General features: G+C 39.9%; 1 protein-coding gene across 8 annotated transcripts in view; it reads right to left on the bottom strand.

The window, feature by feature from the left end:
* Window positions 1–8407: 8407 nt before the first annotated feature.
* Window positions 8408–22413, bottom strand: part of TTC6 (tetratricopeptide repeat domain 6) — a 153219-nt gene continuing 139213 nt past the window's right edge. For all 8 annotated transcript variants that reach the window (XM_050953842.1, XM_050953843.1, XM_050953838.1 and 5 more), the window contains 6 exons: window positions 22158–22231; window positions 15607–15817; window positions 13586–13738; window positions 13200–13370; window positions 11566–11791; window positions 8408–9715 (listed from right to left, as the gene is read on the bottom strand). In XM_050953842.1, the coding sequence (XP_050809799.1) occupies window positions 9579–9715; window positions 11566–11791; window positions 13200–13370; window positions 13586–13738; window positions 15607–15817; window positions 22158–22231 (972 nt within the window). In that variant the 3' untranslated portion in view covers window positions 8408–9578. The remainder of the gene's footprint in view (window positions 9716–11565; window positions 11792–13199; window positions 13371–13585; window positions 13739–15606; window positions 15818–22157; window positions 22232–22413) is intronic.

Below are 22413 nucleotides of genomic sequence, written 5' to 3'. Positions count from 1 at the left end.
GCCTCTTCAACTATGGCCTGAGGACTTTCCAATCTTCTGGAAGTTACCAGAGAAACTTTACAAGCCAGAAGTCTCTTCTGTCACTGCTACAAACCCTCATATAAGGACTTAGCAATTATTTGTATGTATATGATCTATTAACCATTTATAATTCTTCTTTTCGTTTATTAATAAATCTTTAGGTAGTTTACTAAGGATTGGTTGACAGCGTGATATTTGGATAAGATCCAAGATGCATATTGACCTGGGCGTAAGTGTCGAATGCTTTGGGATTAGAAAGAACCTCACATACGAGGAAATGGGTTTTCAATAACCTCTCACTATATTAGATTGGGTTGTCTGGATGGAGGCCTAAAGGGGATTGTGTTTGGCTTCTGGTTAACCAGTGTGCTATTGCAGAAGCTCTTTTGTTACTGCACTAGTGAATCTAATTATAAAATAAACCACCAGTTTGGGGGGATTGTCTGCCCTATTTCTTGCAATCTGCCCTGAGTGTGGCAGTCTCAGAAGGGTGGAGGGATAGCTCAGTGGTTTGAGCATTGGCCTGTTAAACCTAGGATTATAAGATCAATCCTTGAGGGGGCCAGTTAGGGATCTGGGGCAAAAATCTGTCTGGGGATTGGTCCTGCTTTGAGCAGGGGGTTGGACTAGATGACTTTCTGAGCTCCCTTCCAACCCTGATATTCTATGATTCTCAATGTGGTTGGTCACAGGCTGGAATAAACAAAAAGTTCAAATCCAGCACTAGATTAGCTGTAGCTCTAGCACTGATTAAACAGTGACTGTGTTGCTCAGGTGATCTTGTAAAACTCTTCCACTGCCAGGTATGCTTTTTTTAATAAGGGTGTTTTCCCCAGGGCAGCATTATCCTGCACGAGTTTGTTTCATGCCAAGTCAGTGTGTTTTTAGTACATTTTCACGTTTTTCACTTTGATCGGTTTGGCAGTCTTGCAGAGCTGACACCTCTGTGTGCCAGCTACCAATTTACATTGTTGTTTTTGTTAGTTGTTAGGTTTCCTATTACAGATGTATGGGTGGGACGGGACCTGTTTTTTATTCTTCATGTTTCCTATCCTATAGCTATGTTTTTCATTAGAAAAAAAATCCAAATCACCTGAGAGCAACAAATGGCCCCATAGAGAGAGCGGTGACATTCTGTTTGGCTTTTGTTCTGCCTTGTTTGTTGATGTTGGCAGTTTTTGGCTTGTTTCTTTAACTTCCATTTCCCTTTGACAGCTATATTTCTGTCAGCTATATCAACTTATCCCTCTGTTCAAGCTAAACTGCCATGAACCTGAACCATTTTCACCTAGAGGGATATTTGAAAGGATTTCTGAATGAAATGTTATACACTTTATTTCACTGGACGGGAAAAACAGCCAATGTTTGCCATTTGTGTACTGTGAAGAAAGAAAAAGCAGAAATTGTGAGTCCTGTTTCTTTTACTCAGAGAGAGTCTGGCTGCTATTTGTCACTGAATATAAGTGATATTCCCTCTGAAACTGGATTTTTTTCCCCAATGAAGAAAAAATTCTTTTTGCTGTTTGTTTGTTTATTTGTTTGTTTAAATAAAACTACAGAATAAATTGGATGTTGGAGTTGGGAAAATCAGTTTATGGAGTTACAGTCTTAAAATTATGTTCACAAAATGTGACTCTAGCCTAACTGATAATGTTAAAAGTAGGGCTTCTTGGAAAAATTTCAAATGAAATATTTTCTCATCAGAAAATGGGATTTTGTTGAAGCTGAATTTTTTTGTGGGAAAAGATCAGATTTGATGGCTTTTTCCATCAGGAAAATCTAAATAATTAAAGAATGTCTAAATGCTTCATTTCAATCAAAAATGTTGAAACTAAATGCCTTGACATTTCAGAATCAAATTTCTGTTTCAACTCTTTTGTTCTGCTTGAAGTTTTGATATTCCACCATCTTATTCTAATTTGAGATTAAAAGAAATTTCAAAATTCTGAAATTTCCTGGTCAATGGAAATTCCATTTTTATCAGCTCTAATTAAAAGCACTTCTGTAGCACTTTCCAGCCAAAGTTCTTAAAATGCTTTAAAAATATTAAGACTTACAATGCCCCGGGAGAGTTGGTGAAGTATTATTATCCCTATATTACAAACAGTAAAACTGAGGCAGAAAGATATTAAGTGATTGGACCAAGGTCACACAGTAAATCTTGGACAGAGAACCCATATCTGTCTCCAAATTCTACGCTTTAACCACAAGCTCATCCTGATCTGTTAGCTGCTATCAACTAACAGATGTCTGGGTAGTCTACTTAACTACAATCAAAGTGTGACTCATACTACAATCATTACTGTTAATGCATCCTTGGCAGTTTATATCAGTCAATATTCTTTCTTTGGTTTACAGTGTTGTATAAAATAATAAATACTGCACTTGTTCACAGCCAAAATGTCAGGCACCCACAAGCGGAACCAAGGATTCAATTATTTTTAAAATAGTCTAGGAGATACAGATATCCAAATATGTTCATGGGGATTTCCCATGTGCCCACAGGAGCGGCGCCAGGGTTTTTGGCACCCTAGGTGCAAGGCCGGCTCGCCGATCCTGCGGCTCCGGTGGACCTCCCGCAGGCATTCCTGCGGACGGTCCACTGGTCCCGCGGCTCCGGTGGACCTGCCACAGGCATGCCTGCAGATGCTCCACCGGAGCCACGGGACCAGCAGACCCTCTGCAGGCATGCCTGTGGGAGGTCTACCGGAGCAGTCTGCCACCCTCCCAAATCCTGGCGGTTGCCTAAATGGAAGCGCCGGCCCTGTGTGCCCAGATAGCCACTGATGATATTTCTCTTCTTATGTTGTAAAGTAGCTATAAAATATGAGTGCACAAATCCACATGACAAAGATGTGTCCCACATCCATGCAGACTAAGGCACTGCCCATTAGTTAGGGAAAATATTAATATCCAGAATGACCATGGAGTTTGCTTACACTTCTGCACAATGCAGCAGTAATTCCTTAATGCTAGCCATTGTAATTATGTTTCGTAAATAAGTACCCAGGGCCCAGATCTTCAAAGATTTTTAGGCTCCTAACTTCCATTGATTTCAACACCATGGAGGATTTGGTCTAGTTGCTTCAGCAATAGACACTTTATAAATCAATACAATAAATTAATACTGCACCCATGGTACCCTTTAGCCTCACCCTGGAGCCTTAATTTTAGTCTCATAGTTTACTATGATGGATTGTAGAGCTGAAGACTGATATTTCTATGAAATTAGAGTAGCTTATCTATCATAAAACATTGTAGTCTTCTTCCTGAATCATATCAATAAGATCCTTTTATCACTTAAATTCAGAGGCAGGCATTGATCCAGGATTGTAATGACATTTTGTATTGTCTGGCCAACACTTAAGAAACAAGTGCAAGTTTATTTGCCTCCTCTCTACTCTGCTGGTGTCACTGCTTCTTTCCAGTACTACCTAACTTAATTTTCAATCACTCATTAATTCAGAGCAACTGGCTTTCTGCTGATATATCTGTCAGTGTGTTAAAGCGAAGAGTGTGTGTGTGGTGGTGGTGAAGAGATGCTTCAATCCTTTAAATACATAGACCTATATTTAGGTGACAAAGATCTTTTTCCGTAATTCCTCCAATCAATTTGATATAAGTGCTTGAACACTTATGCATAAGTGAGCATGGAATTATTCTACTTGAAACTTTGATTTTTATAAGGCCTGTACATCACCATGACTGTGGCATGCATGTAAAACCGAAGAATGTTGACATTTCTGTCTTTCTTTGTCAATATAAAGCTGTAAACTCTTTATTTTTTTCCCTCAGTGTTACTTACAATCACAGGGATCATTTTTCTGAAGCAATAACCTGCAATACCTCTCTCATATCATTTCCTTGATAAAGCATATTACACAGGAAAATTGTTTTTGAGTTATTTCTGCTGAATGATCAACTACAAAATGAAGTAAAATTACAGCATTATAACCACAAAACGACTAGTAAAATATCTTGGAAAAAAGGTAAGGGCAATCCTCAATGAATAAATATGATATTGAACTGGAAGGGTGTGCCACTACTTATGTATCTTCACTTTTCTTAAGTTAAGTGAGGCAGAATGTTTACAGTGGCAGTTTCCCTATCTATCTGATCAAAGGCAAAGCTTCTTAGTAAATCTGGCTTTCTAGCTACTTGGAGAAAATAAAAAGGAATGAAGAAGCAGGAAAATAAAATCACAATGAGATTCATATATTTTAAAGCCAGAAGGGACCGTTACGATCATTTGGTGATGATCACCATCTTCTCTTATACTAAGTAAATCTGAAAAGCAAAATCAGTTTGATGCTTCCAATAAGCAAATCTCTGGACCTATAATTTATCAACAGAGACAGAAAATACCCCCACATCTTTACCTCAGATATAAGCTTTGCATCCAAGTGCTGGGATAACAGAAAATGAATGATTCATTTAGAGGAGAATTCAAAAGATTTGAAATTAGTTTTGTCATATAAACCTTTCCACTATTTTTTAAAATGTTCTAAACAAAATTTTCTTTGGAACATAAAGAAAATCAAAATAAGAGCTGAAGAAAAAGAACCTGAGAGCTACCAGAAACTTGCCACTTTGCTTCAAATGAGCCAGTGAGCTTTGATTCATGTAGCTCAAGGTTTAGTGCCCTGTTAAAGCAGTTCTCAAACTTCATTGCACTGTGACCCCCTCCTAACAACAAAAATCACTACATGACCCCAGAATAGTTAATATTTTAAATAAAAAATGCTTAGAAAGAGGGCCAGCATTAGGGGGTGGCAAGAAGGCAATTGCCCAGAGCCCCACACCAAAAGAGCCCGATGCAGCTAAGTTGCTCAGGCTTCGGCTTTCTGCCCTGGGCCCCAGCAAGTTTAATGCCAGTCCTGCCCAGGCAACCCCATTAAAACGACTTCATGACCCACTTTGGGATGGCAACACACAATTTGAGAACTGCTGCTCTATTGTGCAAATAAGATCATCAACTATTTCCTGTTTAATTTTAAAGGCCGTTGATATACTTCCTTAATTGTCAGTGATATGGCAGCGATGCCAAATACAGAAAATAGAAATAGGAAGGCTAACCCATCCCCCTAGTACTGTGTGATAGATTAAATGTATTGAAATGAATCATTACTCAGCCAATTATAGAAGTGAAAATATTTCAGTATTCAGGTTTTGTACAATCTACAGTAACTACCATAAAGGATAGAACAAACGGAAAAACAGGGCACATAGCCAGCATTATTTAAAATAGCCGGAACCTGCCAATATTAAGCAAAGGGAGATTTGTCCAGTTAATCATAAATGATAGTGTTTGGTTTAAGAGTTTTTAAATGTAAATCAAAGAGCTTATAAAATGTCCATGTCTATATTCATTCCAAGGTGATGGCAAGACTACATTTTTTAAAAAATCTGCTGTGGATAGTGCAAAGAAAACATCCAAGGGAAAGGTTTGTGTTCTGTTCACTTTGATTTAATGTTGCAATTTTCTCAAGGAGACTGTCACAATCTCATGAACCATAATTGAGCCTTTCTTAGGAGTGTGGAAGGAGGAAGAGAATAAGAAGGGACAAGGCTATGATATCACATATGATTTAACATCCCACCAGCCAAAAACTGCTGTTACGGTAACATAAAACATGCAGAAATACCTTTGAATGTTTATTTGTACACCCCATTACCATAGTTACATTGAGAATGTGTGTATATATGGTTAATTAAGTGCAAAATAACCTTATTTGCATATTCAATCATTATAATTGTACATACCAATAGGGGCACAAGTATACTCACACTTTTTGTAAACTCGGAGGGGGGGGTGGAGGATGGAGGACATTACCTTCACAAATTCGGTCTCTATCCCATCACTCAATATTCAACTTTTCAAAAGGAAGTAAAGTAGGAGTAGGGAGATTGTAGAGAAGGGAAAACAAACAAGAAAATGGGGCAACCCCCTTCCCCCCCAAGTGACCAGAACTGAGTATGCCCATGCTGGGCTGAGCAAACAACCAGTAATAAAAAAACCATTGTCACTGAGTCTGAAAGTGAAACTTCTGAAGAGTAGAACTGGCCATAGAAAGCTATGTTACTATGATGTTTTAGCAAATTTGCTGGGCAGATAATTTATTTCCTAATAGGCACAAAGAGTTTGTCTTTTGTAATGTCAGTCTCAGGAGTTATCTTTATTGAGGTTACAAACTCTAGAGAAAACTGTTTGACTTTGTCATCTGTCAGAAACCTAAGAATTCTACAGACTATTGTAGAAATACTATAAATCTCCCATTTATTACTGCAGAGTTGGAGGCAGGAATTGCTCTTTGAGCTTCCCCTTTTCTAATAAACTAGACTGACAGCCACTTTTACCTCTCCGGCATATATTCTTTCTTAGATTTAAGAAAAAGCTTCTCCATCAAATAAATGTCCACTATTTAAAGCTCTAGTGTAGTGGAAACCAGTTTAAACTATCTATACATGGTGATGTGCTGCTGACATCAAGTATTATGCTTCTAATATTTCTAGAGCCTCTGTATTGTGAAGTTCCACAGTACAGAACAAAGAGACACCATATTGGTACAGCTGAAACACTGAAGTCCATAGGAGTTTTACCATTTACTTCAGTGGAGCTTGGATTTCACCCATTAAAAACAACAGTTGTCCTTCATGTGAACTGTATCTGCTGAAGATTACTGGAACAAAAGTCTAGCTAATATTTTATAGGTTCTACATGTAATTTCTAAATTTAACTCATACATAAAAATCCTTTTTTCCTTGCATTGGAATAAGCAACAGTTTCACCACTTGTTTTGTCACCGTCATAAAACTTAAAGCCAGAAGGAACCACCAGATCATCACGTGTGACCTCCTATATATCACAGACCACCAGCACCACTCAGCACCCACACACTAAACCCAGCAACCCAAAATTAGACCAAAATATTACAGCCCAGAAGACTAAACTATTATGTGCCACAGGCAGAGAGTGGGACAGATGGAGGTGCTCCAATGCCTGAGGCCTTTGCAAGGCAGTGAATTGATTAAGTGAGATATACCCCGATAATACCAGCAAGTGACCTGCACCCACATGGTGCAGAGAAAGGCAATAAAAACACCAAAACCCACTGCAATCTGACCCGAGGGGAAATTCCTTCTTGACCTCACATATGGTGATTTGTTAGACCCTAAGCATGTGATCAAGAACCAGCCTGCCAAGCACTTAAGAGAGAGAATGCTCGGTGCCATCTCAGAGCACTCGCCCACCCAGTCTGGTATCCCATTCCAGTCATGGCTATCTCTGACACTTCAGAAGAAGCATACCAAAAAAACCAACAACCCAGAATACACTGGGGGACAGGGGTGGAATCCCTTCCTGATCCGAAGTCCTGAAGCATGAACTTTTAGGAACATGAGACATAAAGCGAAAGGGACCTTAGGGATGCCAAACCCTGCCCCACACCATCAGAAGCACCCTGTCATACAATCACACTCAAAAAATTGTCCAGCTCTCTCTCCCCCATAACTCCTATTGGGAGGTTGTTCCAGAACCTGACTCCTTTGATGGTTAGAAACCTTCTAGTTTTCAGCCTGAATTTGTTCATATCCAGTTTATACCAATTTGTTCTTGTGGATTTTAAATAAGACAAGCATGGAAGCTGTTACTATAAAAAGAGGATTAAAATATATTTAGCTGATATATTTATTACCTAATAGATAAGGGTTGCCTCCAAAATTTTGCTCCTTCTAAATTTAGAAGGCTAAGATGCCTAAACGGAGAATGTTTCCAGCAGCCTATAGGAACATTAGTAATTATTTATAAATATTGTTTTAAAAATATAATAGTGTGATATCAGTCATGAATATTCAAAGAAATGGAATACAATATATTTCTTAGGAACTCCTGTCTCTACATTTTATAGACCTCAGTTATGATCTACCCAGTCACTCTCATTATATCAGACTTTGCAAGAGTTGTTCCTCAGTGGGAGTGCAGGGACAACAGTGGGATTTGACGACACTCGAGTACGGGTATGCCTACACTGCAATGTTTTTGTGCAACAAGTTATATCACTTTTACTAAAGCACTGAAATTAAACCGCTGTTGCACGTGCACACTGTGCCCCACATTAGCAGCTGTCGCAATGGCAAAGAGAGTAGTGCATTGGGGTAGCAATCCTACCGTGCAACTGGCTGCAGGGTGCTTTGGGAAGGGTTTGCAATGACAGCATCACATGATGCAGGTTTGCCAATCCCATTGTTCCATGGGCATACTACTGCATTGCCAGCTGCTTTTCAATTGAGGAAGGAGGGGGAAAGTGTGTGACAGGGAGTGTGTGTATGGGGGCAGGAGAGACAGTGTGTTTTGGAGGACAGAGAGTGTGTCCATCCACACACACACACACACACACACACACGCACGCACGCACACGCCTGCCTGCCTCTCTGTTCAACAGCATGAACATTCCACAATAAGGGAGGGGCTGGCTTGGCTGCTCTCGAACTTTGCCCCACACTCTCCCTGCCCATAATGCACATGGACACTGCTTGTGCAGAGATTGGAGAGGGCAGGGAAGGACAGATTTCTCTCCTTCCTCCTGCCACCCATTTGCTGGACTGTAGGCGGAAGAGATAGCTGATTAGCACTCATACACCACAGTTCTCACTGGCATGCAGTAGCCATCCTATTGCTGTTGCTGCTTTGCTCCCCCATCCTCTAACTGAGGGAAATAAAATTCAAACTATGTGCAAGACTGCAATGGGTCTGACTAGATCATCAGCAGCATCCTGGGGCCTGTTCTAGGTTAGTATAGAGAAAGAACAGTAATTTACACATTGTAAATTTAACCAGTGGAGTTTGTAAATTTTGTTGTAATTTACAGCTGGTGTCCAGTGTAGGTAAGAACCTCAAAGGGCACAGCTCTCAGGGGCAAATGTGTAAGAGGTCCAAGAGATGGCAGGTGGACCATATTAACCTAAGGTAGAAAGGAAGACCTGAAATCAGCAAAGACTCAGGTACACCTTGTGTGTACACTCATTCCCTCTCACTGGGAGAGAGGAATCAGAGGTGGGCTGAATCTTAAGGGTTGGATGAAAGGGGGCCAAACCTAAATATTGGTTATTTTGCCATTTAATGCCACATTGGACCCAAGTAAATAAAGATGAGGCTTTCCCCGATTATATTTATTCCTTTGTCTGTGTTTCTTTCTCCAGCTGCCATTTGGTGCCAATCAATAAAGAAAATCTAATGTTCACTTTGTGAAATTACTTCTTTAATGTTAGCATTCTGTTCTTAAATAGTTCTGTTCAATTTTTGCACTGAATCAAGCAATTAAATTATTCAGAAAGATAACATGCAGAAATTCATCTAAAAATGAAGACGGATTATTACAGCATTAACAATTTTTTCTCGTGTACAAAGCTAACCTTTTGTGTCAAGCCTAGTGCTAACATAATACATTCTTCTAAATAGTATTTGAGATGTAATTAAACAAATATCTCTCATTTAAATAAGGCAAATCTCTGTAAATAGACCTAACTTGTTATCATGTTTTGCAGGATCTGGAATCTTTTCACATTGCATCGATCATTTCTTGAATGCTGATTGCTTGCTTGTAATCAGCAATGGCTTCTTCACTGAATCCCATTTTACCACGAACATCAGCTCTAAGTTTATACATCAAAGCATCATTAGGTTGAATTGACAATGCTGTAAAAATGAAAAATAAATGTTAAGGCATTTTTAAATTTCAAAAGATTGTTAGGATTATTATTATAAAAAACAGCCCATGCCAAAAGCCCATCTGAAAGTTGAGACAAAGTATATTTCAAAACCCATATGCTCTCAATAGGAAATACATATGTCCAATTCATATTATTTTTATAGCAGGAGCTAAGTAGTTTTGTTAAGATACTTACACTCTTACTGTCTCCCTTTGACTCTCCTTTTTCTCCTCTTGATGTTAGATATCATCCTGGCATGTTTATAAATCTGACTCTAGCAACTGCTGAAGCATCAGAAGCCACATTCTCCCTCCCAAATCAGGTTCAACACCAAAACAAAAATCAAGCAGTAGGAAACCATTACCAAGCTATTCCTTGGTGCCAGCAATGCACATTGTCTCAGAGTCAGATTTCCTATTGTTCAAAGGTATTTAAATAACTAACTCTTGGCAAGTGTTTAATCTATTGTTTAAAGAGTCTAGTTCCCAGCAAACTCCCTCTTTTACAGTAATCAATTCCTTAGACAAGATTTCATAATTATTCTGTTCTGACATCATGAAAATCTACTTTTAATGGAAAAAATTCAGTGAAAATAAGGAATTGTATACATCTTAACCCAAGTCATGTTTTAATATAATTTAGACAAACTTATATTGTAAGCGTGTACCCGTTAACTTCTCAGTAAGACTTGATCATATTTATTGTTGGTGAAAAAATTATTGCTCTTGCAATCAACTATTAATTGGTTCAAAGTACAGATAGTAGCATAACAATGGTACTCTAGTTTGCATAGGGCTGTGATTCAAGGACATTGCTATCAAAATCCAATGAAGTAACTTCATCTTAGGAACGGTCAAACAACCTGTCCATGGCTTTGGTAGCTGAGATCGAAAGACAGGAATTGAATCTGGGGTGGTTAAAGATGGGTGGAAAACAGGGATGCATTTAGCTGGTTTGCACACACAAATGTGGGATTTATGAAATTTAGCTCTATGTATACATTATAAAATTAATTTTAAAAAAAAGTTTTATCTGTAATTGGCTAAACCAATAGTAACTGAGTAGGTAATGAACTCAGATGCCCTCATGAGTGCACATCTTTCTGCTACAACTCAGAGTTCAGCTGCTATGGTACATATTATATATGACACATTTTCTTCTAATCAGGAATTGGAAATAAACAGATAATTGAATTTTTTGGTTTCGTGGCTGAACTGAACCCTCCTCCCCCTCTCAAAAAATTCATTTAGGGTGAACCCATAATAGTTTTTGTTTTTTTTAACCAAAGCAACCATCTCCCCCATCCAAATAAATAAATAAATACTCCCTCCCTCCCCCTCCCACATTTAGGCTTTTTGGGTTATAATCCTTTGCGGAGGGGTAATTAAATCTAGATACATTCAAAACAAAGCTTTGTTTAAAAACAAAAAGTCAAAATGTTTAATTTTGAAAACAATGAAAGGAGACATTTAGACTTTTTCAAAAAAGTTTTTTTTCCAGCCACAATTAGTCAAATTCAACTCAAATTCACAAATTGTTTCTGTTGACCCAAAACTGCATTTGTTGGCAAATAAAATTATTTGTCAAAAAAAAATATTGCCGAGTTCTACTAGTTAATTTTCATTAGAAAAACAATAGTAATTTTTAGCTGGCATTTTCATTACAACTCCCTTTTCAACCCTCATAGCCACTCCTATAGAAGTTAAGAACTTAAATAAATATATTAAACACATAAATGGAAATAGTTGCTAATACTTTCTGAACTGTGAAATAAAGGCAAAATAATTTGTTTTATTATTAAAACTGAAACTATGCCAGGTACTAAACAAAAAGTACCTGTTGAAATATCCTTCTCAGCTAGCTCATATTGCTTTAATTTTCTATAGAGGTTTGCCCTGTTAAAGTACACTGCTGCAGAGGAAGGGCAGAGACAAATTGCCTTCTCAAAATCTTCTTTTGCTTCTTCAATATTTTGTAATAATGTATTTGTAATAGCTCGATTCAGGACTGCAGATTCATTCCGTGGGTCAAGCTGTAATGCCTTGGAATAGTAGGAATTGGCCTGTGAAATATATAAAATGAAGATATTATGTACCATGTAAACTTCTGAAATGCTGTATATATTTTTATATTGTATTAATAATCAAGGCAGCAGAAATCCACAGGATTTATGCAAGAATGACAAGGTTTTTGCAAGGATCATTGAGAAGAAGAATTCAGCAACTGTTTCGCAACAGAATGATTTAATATTATTTATTAGTAGTACTATGGTAACACCCAGAGGCTTCAATCAGGATTGGGATCCCACTTAGGGTTGCTACCTTTCCAATGGCTGGTAACTGGACTTCCCAAGACCCCTCCCCCTGCTCCACCTCTTCCCCCAAGGCCCTGGCCCTGCTCCATATCTTCCCCCAAGTACCCACCTCTGCTCCACCTTTTCCACCCCCGATTTAAAAAAAACAGACATCAGGGTTTGTTAAATGGCACCTGGACACCCAAACTGTCCAGGTGAAAACCAGATAGGTGGCAACCCTATTCCCACTATGTTAGAGGCTGTACAGAGAGTATGAAATGGTCCTTGCCTCCAAAGAGCTTACTAGGAAAAAGTGGCAAGGGGAACTTCGGTGTCTGATTACCTCAGGCCATCCCCAGGGTATTTCTTCAGAAGGGAGTGATTCAGGACTCTGAGGGTATTACAACAGGGAGAAAACCTGGCTTAGTAGTTAAAGCATAGGCCTGTGAGACAGGAGATTTGGGTTCTACTCCTCACTCTGTCACTAAATTACTGTGTAAACTAGAACAATTACTTGACTTCTCTTTGCCTTAGTCTCTAGGCAGGGGCGGCTCCAGACACCAGCACAACAAGCACGTGCCTGGGGCAGCAAGCCGCGGGGGGGCGGCCTGCCGGTTGCTGTGAGGCAGCCTTCGGCAGCATTTCTGCGGGAGGTCTGCTGGTCCCGCGGTTTCAGTGGTAATTCAGCGGCGGGACTGGAGGACCTCCCACAGAAACGCTACCAAATACAAGTGACCAGGGCTGACCTCCTGCAGAAACGCCACCGAAGGCTCCTTGATTGCTGTGCTTGGGGCGGCAAAATCACAGAGCCGCCCCTGTCTCCAGGGCAAAAATTTCAGAAGCACCTGGCTGATTCAGTAGCCTAAGTCTCATTGAAAGTCAGTGAGATTCAGGTTTCTAAATTACTTAGGAATTTTTGAAGATTTTGGCCCCCATCTACAAAATGTGTGAGTCTTTATTCATAAATATTTGTAAAGCACTTTGAGATCGTCAGATAAAACGGACAGTAATAGAACATAGTAGTATTATGTATCAGAGTACAGCTAAATTATTAAATTAAACGTTAAAAGATTCAAGGAAAATCTTACATTTATACACTAATTTGTATCAATGACATTATTCCTTAGTCAAGGAAAAGTGTTCTTAGAATGGTATGAAAATAGAACATAAGACCTACCTGTGAAAATTGCCTGTGATGAAAGTAGATATTTGCTGCATTAAAATAGGCTAAAGCATAGCCAGGGTTGATGGAAATTGCTTGCTGATAATCTTTCATAGCACAGTTTAAGTAACCCATAAACTGGTTAATGACACCCCGGTTTGTAAGCAGCTGAGCAGTGGTAGTGAACTGAAATGTAATAATATATGCACTATTATTTGAACAAAGTCCACATTTCTACATTAATAACAAGACTCTTTCTTTAAAGGAAACATATACAAATAGAAAGCACCTCCTAATCTATATCTACAATTATTCATACACAGTTTTTCAAATTTATGTGCATTATTCAGTAGCCTAATAATAGGTTCGTATTTATAAATCAACTGAAAACCAATATTTACCTTTAGGGCTGCATTTGTATCTTGAAATGCAGCAAAAGTATCACCCATCTGAAGAGAGATCACAGCTCGTCCTTCATAGGCAATATGGCATTTTGGATCAATGTCAATGGCAACTGTAAATTGATTCCAAGCTTTCTGAAACTTTCCAAAGGCCTAAAAAGAGTTTTAACATATGAATATTATTAAACATACCACATACCAATGGCCATATTTTCAGAATTTATAGGCATATGGAAAAATTGCACATGCCTCTAGGTTGCCACATTCAGTTATTTAATTTTGTGCACAAATTGGAAAAAGATGCATGCAAATAGCTAGTTAGATATCCACACACCCACTGCATTTACATGCTACCTTTGCAGAAACTGCACATGCAATTGCTGTTGTACCTGGGCTTCTGGCCTCAAGTTTTAAATGTCTGCCCTGTATGATAATATAATGAAGTGAAGACTCATTTCTATGCACCTGCCTTCCCACAATAACATCAGAATGTCTTGGCGTGACCCTCTCTCCCTGGAGATATTGAAATAATAACAATAATAATCATTGGGTTACACACTATCAAAAACTAAATACGTTAGACCTAGTGAGAGCCACTCACTAAATATGGGAGAATAAAAATGAGAAACACCATTATAATTGTTCAAAACAGTATATGAAGAAAGCACAGAAATTCTGTTAGACAGCAACAATATCTCACCTTTATTTACTTGCGAATATGAGCCTATAACCTTAACATTGGGACAGCTATGTTTTACCGTCATGTAGCCAAATTTGAGGTCTTAGCTGCCCATGGACAAGTGATCTGATATTTTATCCCCAGGCTGGAAGTAGGCCCAGCCCCACTGGTTATGGAGGAGTAAGAGATGTGAGACTAAAAGAGGGGTGGAAATATGCATGGGGCAGGATAAGCTGTTGAGTGAGGGGGAATAGAAAGATGTGAGAGAAGTAAATGGCTAGACCCCACTCCTTCAAGGTCTGATGACTGATTCACAAGTTCACTAACATTCTACTTTGGAAGACCTGGATTTGAATTTTGACCAAGTACAAATAAATTTAGTAATCTTATCTGATTCCCCAAGAAACAGTCACACAATTTGGATCCATTCAGCAGAACCAGCACTCTGTTGTTGAAAGAGACTTCCTTGTATGACTGAAAACAATGTCAGGAAGGCTGCTTTGTAAGACTGATGATAACATGCAGTACTTAGTACTTTATAAAGCACAGTGCAAACAATTAATTAGAATTAAAACATATTGGCAGAGCTGTGTGAGGAAATTTGCACATGGTCTACCCAAGTAAACCTGATGCAGGCTGATAAAATTAGTCCCTCATTTACACAGGCATGAAATTAACTCATAAACATAACAACAAAGCATAGTAACAATGTTGTAAAATCATGGGAATTAGAGAGGAGAAAAACACACAATATGTCAATTCATACATGACTTTCCTAATGCAGGATTGTTCTTTTCGGGGTATAGCTAAGTGATTTTCAGATTTCATTATATATAAGCCCTTTTTGAAGGGGCTTAATACATTTGTTAACACTTTGTTTTGGATTGACTTAACACACAAGATTTTCCTTTACATAGATTCACCAAAAATATCTAAGTCACTTTGTATGTAGCAGCCTGGTGTCTAGTGTTATTGATTACAATACCATACAAGGTATCTAGGCATGATTACCAGTACGACTATTTTTCTCTGGGCTGACTAAGGAGATCAAGTCTCTTGGTACTCAACTGTAAATCCACCAATCAAGTAAGATGCAGCACAGACACATTTCAAATGGAATTGCAGCCTATCCCTTTAATCGAAAAGAATAGTTAAAAGTGAGCAGGGAAAAAATAGAGAGTAACAAAGGGTTCCATTAAGGATACAAGTTATTTTATCTGGCTGAATAGTGTTTAACTAGTTTGCAGTATTACTATGTATGGAGTACGGACTAAACAATTTTATATATGAAAAATAATGCCTTGTCACAGGATATTACAGACTATGATCTTTGGTGTATTACCTGCAAATTGTATCCTAAGCAAATTCTGGCTTTCACACACTGTGGGTTAAGATGCAGTGCTTTCAGGAAGTCTTTCTGTGCTTGGGTGTTGCCAACTTCATGACCATATTCCATGTATGAATTTCCTCTTGCAACATAGGCATCCAGAGAAAAGGGATCTAGTTTAAGCACTTGGGTAAATGAATTCACAGCTTCTTCATACTGCTCAAGTCTAAAAATAAATATAAACTTGATGGTCAGTGTTTTATTTATTTTTTTTAATCAGTGATTTTAATTGCTAATGAAATGAGCCAGATTTACAGCTCTAGAAACGTAGGTTCTCATTTCATCCACAAACAGAAAGCACTGGCAGTGCACACTTCCCCAATCTGTCCTGAGAAAGAACATTAATCCTGGTTTTCAGGTACAATGGTTAAAAAAATATGACTATGATTAATTCTTCGTGCACAGTCCTTTCCTTAATTATTACAGAGGCCAATGCTGTCAGTCTGTGAGCTTGTAAACACTTTGGGTGAAATCCTGTCCCCAATAAAGTCAATGGCAAAACTCCTGTTGACTTCAGTGGAGCCAGGATTACACTCAGCAGATTCCAATGTAGCTTGGTTTGTTCAGGTTCAGATTTCCAGCTGAACCACTCACACAGCCCAATTTCAATACTAAACACACTTTGTGCCAGTCCGTTCAGACTCAGCTGTTTCAACCAAGTGTAGTTTACTTCTACCATAAACCTTCTTCTTCCTGTTTCCTCTTACTCCCTTCACGCCTCCAAGACTCACTTTCACCAATTCCTTTCATCTTTCTCCCAATCTCATCTCTGCCCCTTCTTCATATCAGTCTGTAAAATTTGGAACTGACTCCCTCTTTTTAGTTCTGATCCAATGCCCATCAAGACTCCCACTTATCATGTTCCTCAGACTACCTTTCCTCCTTCAAATACGCTTTATGTAAAGACTTTCAGCTATAACATCTGCACCATCTCAACAAATACAATTTCCCAGTGCACTAAAAATGTCTGAACTATTTGATCTATTTCTAAACTATACTGTAAACTCTTTGGGGTAAGTGCTGTGCCTTCTGATATGACTGCACAGCTCTGGGTAAGCACAAAACTCTCAAATAATAAAAAGAGAGGAAGGATAGTATTGCATTTAAGGCACTAGGACTCGAGAATTGGGTTCAGTTCCTTGCTGTGCCACACATTTTTGTGCACTGTCCTAGGCAGAGATCCATCAAAATACTTGTTATGAACACATACATCCAAAAGCACAGAATTTGATCTTCAGCATTCAAGAGTAAAACTCTTCAAGCATGCTTTCCTATTTATTTAAGAAAGGTAATGTGTATGACTGAAACATTTGATTTATTGTGCTTATAGAGGAGGACCTTTAGTCGGTGCACAGAGACACATGTATAGACGCTTGGAGATTTTTCATTTTCTACGATTTGTCAAAGTAACTTTATAATCACATGTATAACAAGCCTATTGCTTTGCCAAATCTGGCACCAGTCACATCATAAGCAACATGGGGGGGGAACATGGGGGGTCAAGTGCCACCCCAGATTTCTGCTTGGCCTGCCAAGGGAGAGGCAGAGAGGCTCCCTTCTCCAGATGCACCTATCCCCCAGTACACTCGCCCTCTGTCCCCGGCAACTGGGCCTGGGCGGAGAGTGGAAGGAGTGGGGCCAGTCCAGATCACTGCTCTGCACCATGTGGCAGCTGCCTGAGAAAGAGCCTGGCTGGGGCGGTGGCCCTGCTCCCCGCCTGGGCCCAGCTGCTAGGGACAGGGGACAAGCAAGTCAGGAACGTGCTGGGAGTGAGGAGGCACCGGCTCACTCAGCCCCTATCCCTGGCAGCTCAGCCTAGGCAGGGAGCAGAGACAGTGGGGTGGGCTGCCGCCCCAGCCAGGCTCTTGCTCAGGAAGCCGCCACATTGCACAGAGTCAGCAACCCACATTAGCCAGCTTCAGCTGTGTGACAAGTGGCTCCATCCTGCTCTCCAGGCCTGGCTGCCAGAGAGAGCGGCCAAATGTGCCGGGGTGTGTGGAGATGGGGAGAGGCGCAGTGGGAGAAGGACAGAGCTCCTCCCTTCCCTGCCCCTTGCAGGAAACTCTGGCATAGCAGGTAGAGTGCAGCAGCCTCAGGCTGGGCACCGGGCTGGGGGGTTGCTGGGCAGAGGAGACACATGGGGCAGTCATGTGTCCTCCCCTTTAGATTGTACCCCCCCAGTATTATCAAGAGGCATGAGTTGTCTATGAGTCACATATGCTGCCTAAGGGATGTTGCCTCCTAGCAACCACAAGAAAATGACCAGAAACCACTACCGCCTAGTGCGAAGTCATTATTCCCAAAGTCCCAAGAAAAAAAAATGTAAAGGGGAAATAAATGCGAACCAAACAGGAAAACTTTTCATTTTATGATTACAAAAGATGTTTCAATGATTATACTGTCCTCACCCTTAACTCTTGTCCACTCTGTGGAATATTTTCTTAAAATTCATTCTGCAGTGTTGGCACTAGAGTTTTAGCTCCACTGGTGCCATCAATAGTGGGAGCATTGGTATAGACAAAGCTCTGGTGTCAGCTAACATTTCAAAGCCTTGTGTTGCACAGACCTGCGCTGGGCAGGATTAGACAACACAATACTTAAAACATTGTTAGCCACCTGGAGCCTGGGCTACATTAGGCCTCCCCTTGGTGCTAATCCAGAGCTAAAACAGTATAAGCATCTATGGAAAATTTGGAGCCAAAAAAGCAAAGTGTAGGCACTCCTTGCGGCAATACAAATATATTAATATTAGTAACTTTAAAGCAACCTTTTGGAGCTGTTGCTCAAAACCAACACTTGATGTCTTACGTGTTTCTTATTAGTATAGATGATGTGATGGGTTTGGAGCTTCCCTGTGATAATTTATAAATACTGTATGTTGGCCTGGTTATTGGGTGTTTTGTAGTCATAGCGTTTAAGGCCAGAAGGGACCACCAGATCATCTAGTCTGACCTCCTGTATAACATAGGCCACCGACACCACCCACACACTAAATCCAGCAACCAAAATTAAACTACAGTATTACAGTCTAAAGGAGACTAGACTATTATGTGCCAAAGGCAGAGAACAGGAGGAATTGAGGTGCATCAATGCCCAAGGCCCCAGCAATGGCATGGAAATGATTACGTGAGATACACCCACATAATATGGCAAGTGAGCCGCACCTAAATGGGACAGAAGAAAATGAAAACCCACCCAGGTCACTGACCTGACCTGGAGGAACATTCCTTCCCAACTCCACATATGATGATCAATTAAACTGGAGCATGTGAGCAAGAACTAGCTAGCCAAGCACCTGAGAGAACGAGAATGCTTGGTGCCACCTCAGAGCCCTGACCCACCCAGTCCAGCATCCATCTCAGTGGTGACCATCCCTGATGCTTCAAAGAAAGGAGATAAAAGAGAAAAGAATACATTGGGTTGGGGAGTAAGAGGGAGAGTCCCTTCCTAGCCCCACAGGTGGCTGGCTGAAAACCTGAAGCATGAGCTTTTGGGAACATAATATATAAACTGGAAGTGAGCCCCAGGACTACTGGGCACTGCCCCCTACTATCACAAGCAACCCTGTCATAAAATCGCTCTCTCTTCACACTAATTAAGTTGTTCCCCTCAATAACTCTTATTGGGAGGTTGTTTAAGAATCTCACTCCACTGATGAGTTTGTAAGTAGCAGTCATGTTAGTCTGTATCTGCAAAAAGAACAGCAGTACTTGTGGCACCTTAGAGACTAACAAATTTATTTGAGCATAAGCTTTCGTGGGCTATAGCCCACTTCTTCAGATGCATAGAATAGAACACTGATGGTTATAAATCTTCTAATTTCTAGCCTGAATTTGTTCATGGCCAATTTATACCCATTTGTCTTGTGGCAACATTGTCTTTTGTCATAAATAGCTCCTGGTATTCCTTTCCCTCCCCAACCCCATCCCTGCTGTTGTATTTATAGAGATAAATCATATCCCCTCTCAGACTTCTTTTTGCTAAACTAAACAAGAAAGCTCTTCAAGTCTCCACTCGTAAGATAGGTTTTCCATTCCCCTGATCATTCCAGTAGCTCGTCTCTGCATCTGTTCCATTTTGAATTCATCTTTCCTGAACATGGGTTTTCTGTACGACTATATTGTTTTAATGCAACAAGAGTCTGGAAAAATACGCAGGAAAGAAAAGAATGGCTCAAGATGCCACCTCTTGGCAAACATACACGAGATGTTAAGGGGCAATGACAAAACTATTAGTGCTTTAAAGATTCTGCCTCTGTCTTCAGCAAACCTATAAAGCTGGTTTTGATCACGGCAGGAAAAGGCCGACAAACAAAGAAGAACAAAAGAACAATAGCAGGAATAAAAAGAGTCACTCTCTCAAGAAAGAGGCACTAGTTATTGAGGGAAGAAGAAGGTGGGGGGGGAACCAGACCTATTCAAAAGATCCCACTGAAAAAGATAGGCCTGCCTAGGTTACCAATAGGGATGGTAAGTCTTTAGATAAGATGGACATGTGTGGAGAGTGTTTGTTGTTATTTTTCAAAAAATCTTTAAAAGCTTTGTTGCCACTGCACAAAAAACAATAAGGTTGTTTGGTCACAGATTCCGGAAGGGAAGAACTGCATAAGCCTGAACTGTGTCAGACCTTCTGGGTAAGCACCATAAACAAACAGGATACTGTAGCCCAGGGTCTGGGCTAAGAGTGGGAGAACTGCTGAATTCCACCCCAAAACAGGTAAAGGCAGGAGGCCTGACAGCTGAGGAGGTGCACTGATAAAGACCAGAAAAGAGACAGAGGTGCAGCTAGCCCTTTAACAGTGACATATGAATACAAAACATATTTACCCTATCTGCATATGGCAAAAATGTGTACTCAGATGGTGACATAAATCAATGTATTTTAAAGGGATCAAGTCTGCAAACAATCTGTGCATGGAGCTCTAATTTATGTCAAAAGTTCTTTTATGTATGGAGATCAAGATTGTGCCAAAGTGTGTAGTCATTTTACCAAGGAGACACTGAAAGATATATTAGATGTCCATGTTCTACCTGAAGCACAGACTGAATTCTTTACTACACAGAAACAGCTCTAACAGATATGGTTAAAATGCAACTACAAGGATTCAGGACAAGGATTTTGTTATAAATCTAAATAATTTTTTAAAACTAAAAATCTGTATTAAAACCATAGTGCCAATCTCTGAGATGGCCCTTTTTGCACTCATGTAAGCTCAAGGGAGGGGGACTCCCTGATTCTGGAGTTATAGGATCAGCGTCGAGACACAATTTAGAACAGCTTCTAATTTGCATTAGCTGATAATGGGCCCTGAGAAGCTCTTTTAGAAGTTGAGGATCCCTTAGTCATAGGGATACCTTAGTCATAGGAACACCCCAGTCATACCCACTGTACCTGGGCACCCCAGAAAACACAGTGCCACTGTGTCAGGTCTATGCTCTCTCAGGACTCCTCTGACAAAGGAGAATCAGGGAGCCAGTTATACCACCAGAGCAGCACAAATCAGCCATAGCCGGGCAAGACTCATGATGACAGATCTCAAATATGCCCACCCAAAGACTGCCTAAGCAGCACTTATATAATACAGTGATAGGTTTTAGAGAAGACCCTAGAATACAACAGATAAGAGTAAATTAATACACAGTTCATCAACCAACATCACACTATAACCTACCTTCCTTTCCATATTAAAAAGTAGAGACTTACCATTCTTACTGATTATCATTGTGATAAAATAGAATAACTTAAGTGTACACTCTAATGCCTCTAAATTATATACTTTTTAAATGATTAATAGGTTTAATTCAAACTTTCAGAATATATCTCTGCTAGCTGAGACTAAACATGAAAAATTTCAAGTTAAAAAGTCAGAGGTGGTTTTGTAAAAAGGAAGAGGCATAGACTTAGAATGGAAATTGTGTCACTACTAAAATTATGGAGACACTAACATGGTGCCACAATTACAGGCAGTACTGGCTCTGTTCTATCTCCTCACACCTTTCATTCTATTTCATCCCTCTTGGTTCCCTTCTTAGCTTCACTTTTTCAGTCATGTCTTTTTTTTTTTTTCCTCTGCTACTATAAACATCTTATTGCCAGATAATGGATGATCCCAGACTGGAACATCAATGGCAAATCTGACAAACACCCACCATGGCCGGCTCCAGCCATCAGCCCAGCAAGCAGGTGCTTTGGGCATCCAACAGAAAGAGGTGGAAGGTCCGGCTCTTCGGCCGCAGGTCGGTGGCGGGTCCCTCAGTCCCTGCCGCCGAATTGCCGCTGAAGAATGAAATGGCGGCGGTAGAGCTGCCACTGAAGTGCTGCCGATAGCAGAAAAAACACTGGAGCTGGCACTGACACCCACTCATCTCTCTTTTCTCTTTCCCTTCTTCCTTTTCTCTTATCCAGTCCTCACTCAGACTGTTATTAAAAGATACATTGGAACATCATCCAGCTCCCCCTCTATTTCTCTTCTCCTACCCTATGCCATACCAAACCACATATCATACCTGTGGTAGCAGATTCCAATAGCTTGATAGATCTCACTATTTCTTGGATTACACAATGAAGCCTCTTGAAAGTCCTGAAAAAAAAGATACTAAATTATATATGTTTGTATTGTTTTGTTTTGCTTCAATAACGTGGCCTTAGCAAATCAATTTTTTATCAACAAGGGGATGAAACCTAAACAAGAACACAGTATGTTTTCAGTAGAATTGGAGAGTTAATGCACTAACTGTTTTCCATTCCATAATTAATGCTCAG

The sequence above is a fragment of the Gopherus flavomarginatus genome, chromosome 5 (genome assembly GCF_025201925.1).
Source record: "Gopherus flavomarginatus isolate rGopFla2 chromosome 5, rGopFla2.mat.asm, whole genome shotgun sequence".
Classification (NCBI taxonomy): Eukaryota; Metazoa; Chordata; order Testudines; family Testudinidae; genus Gopherus; species Gopherus flavomarginatus.
This window is presented reverse-complemented; position numbering and strand designations above follow the sequence as displayed.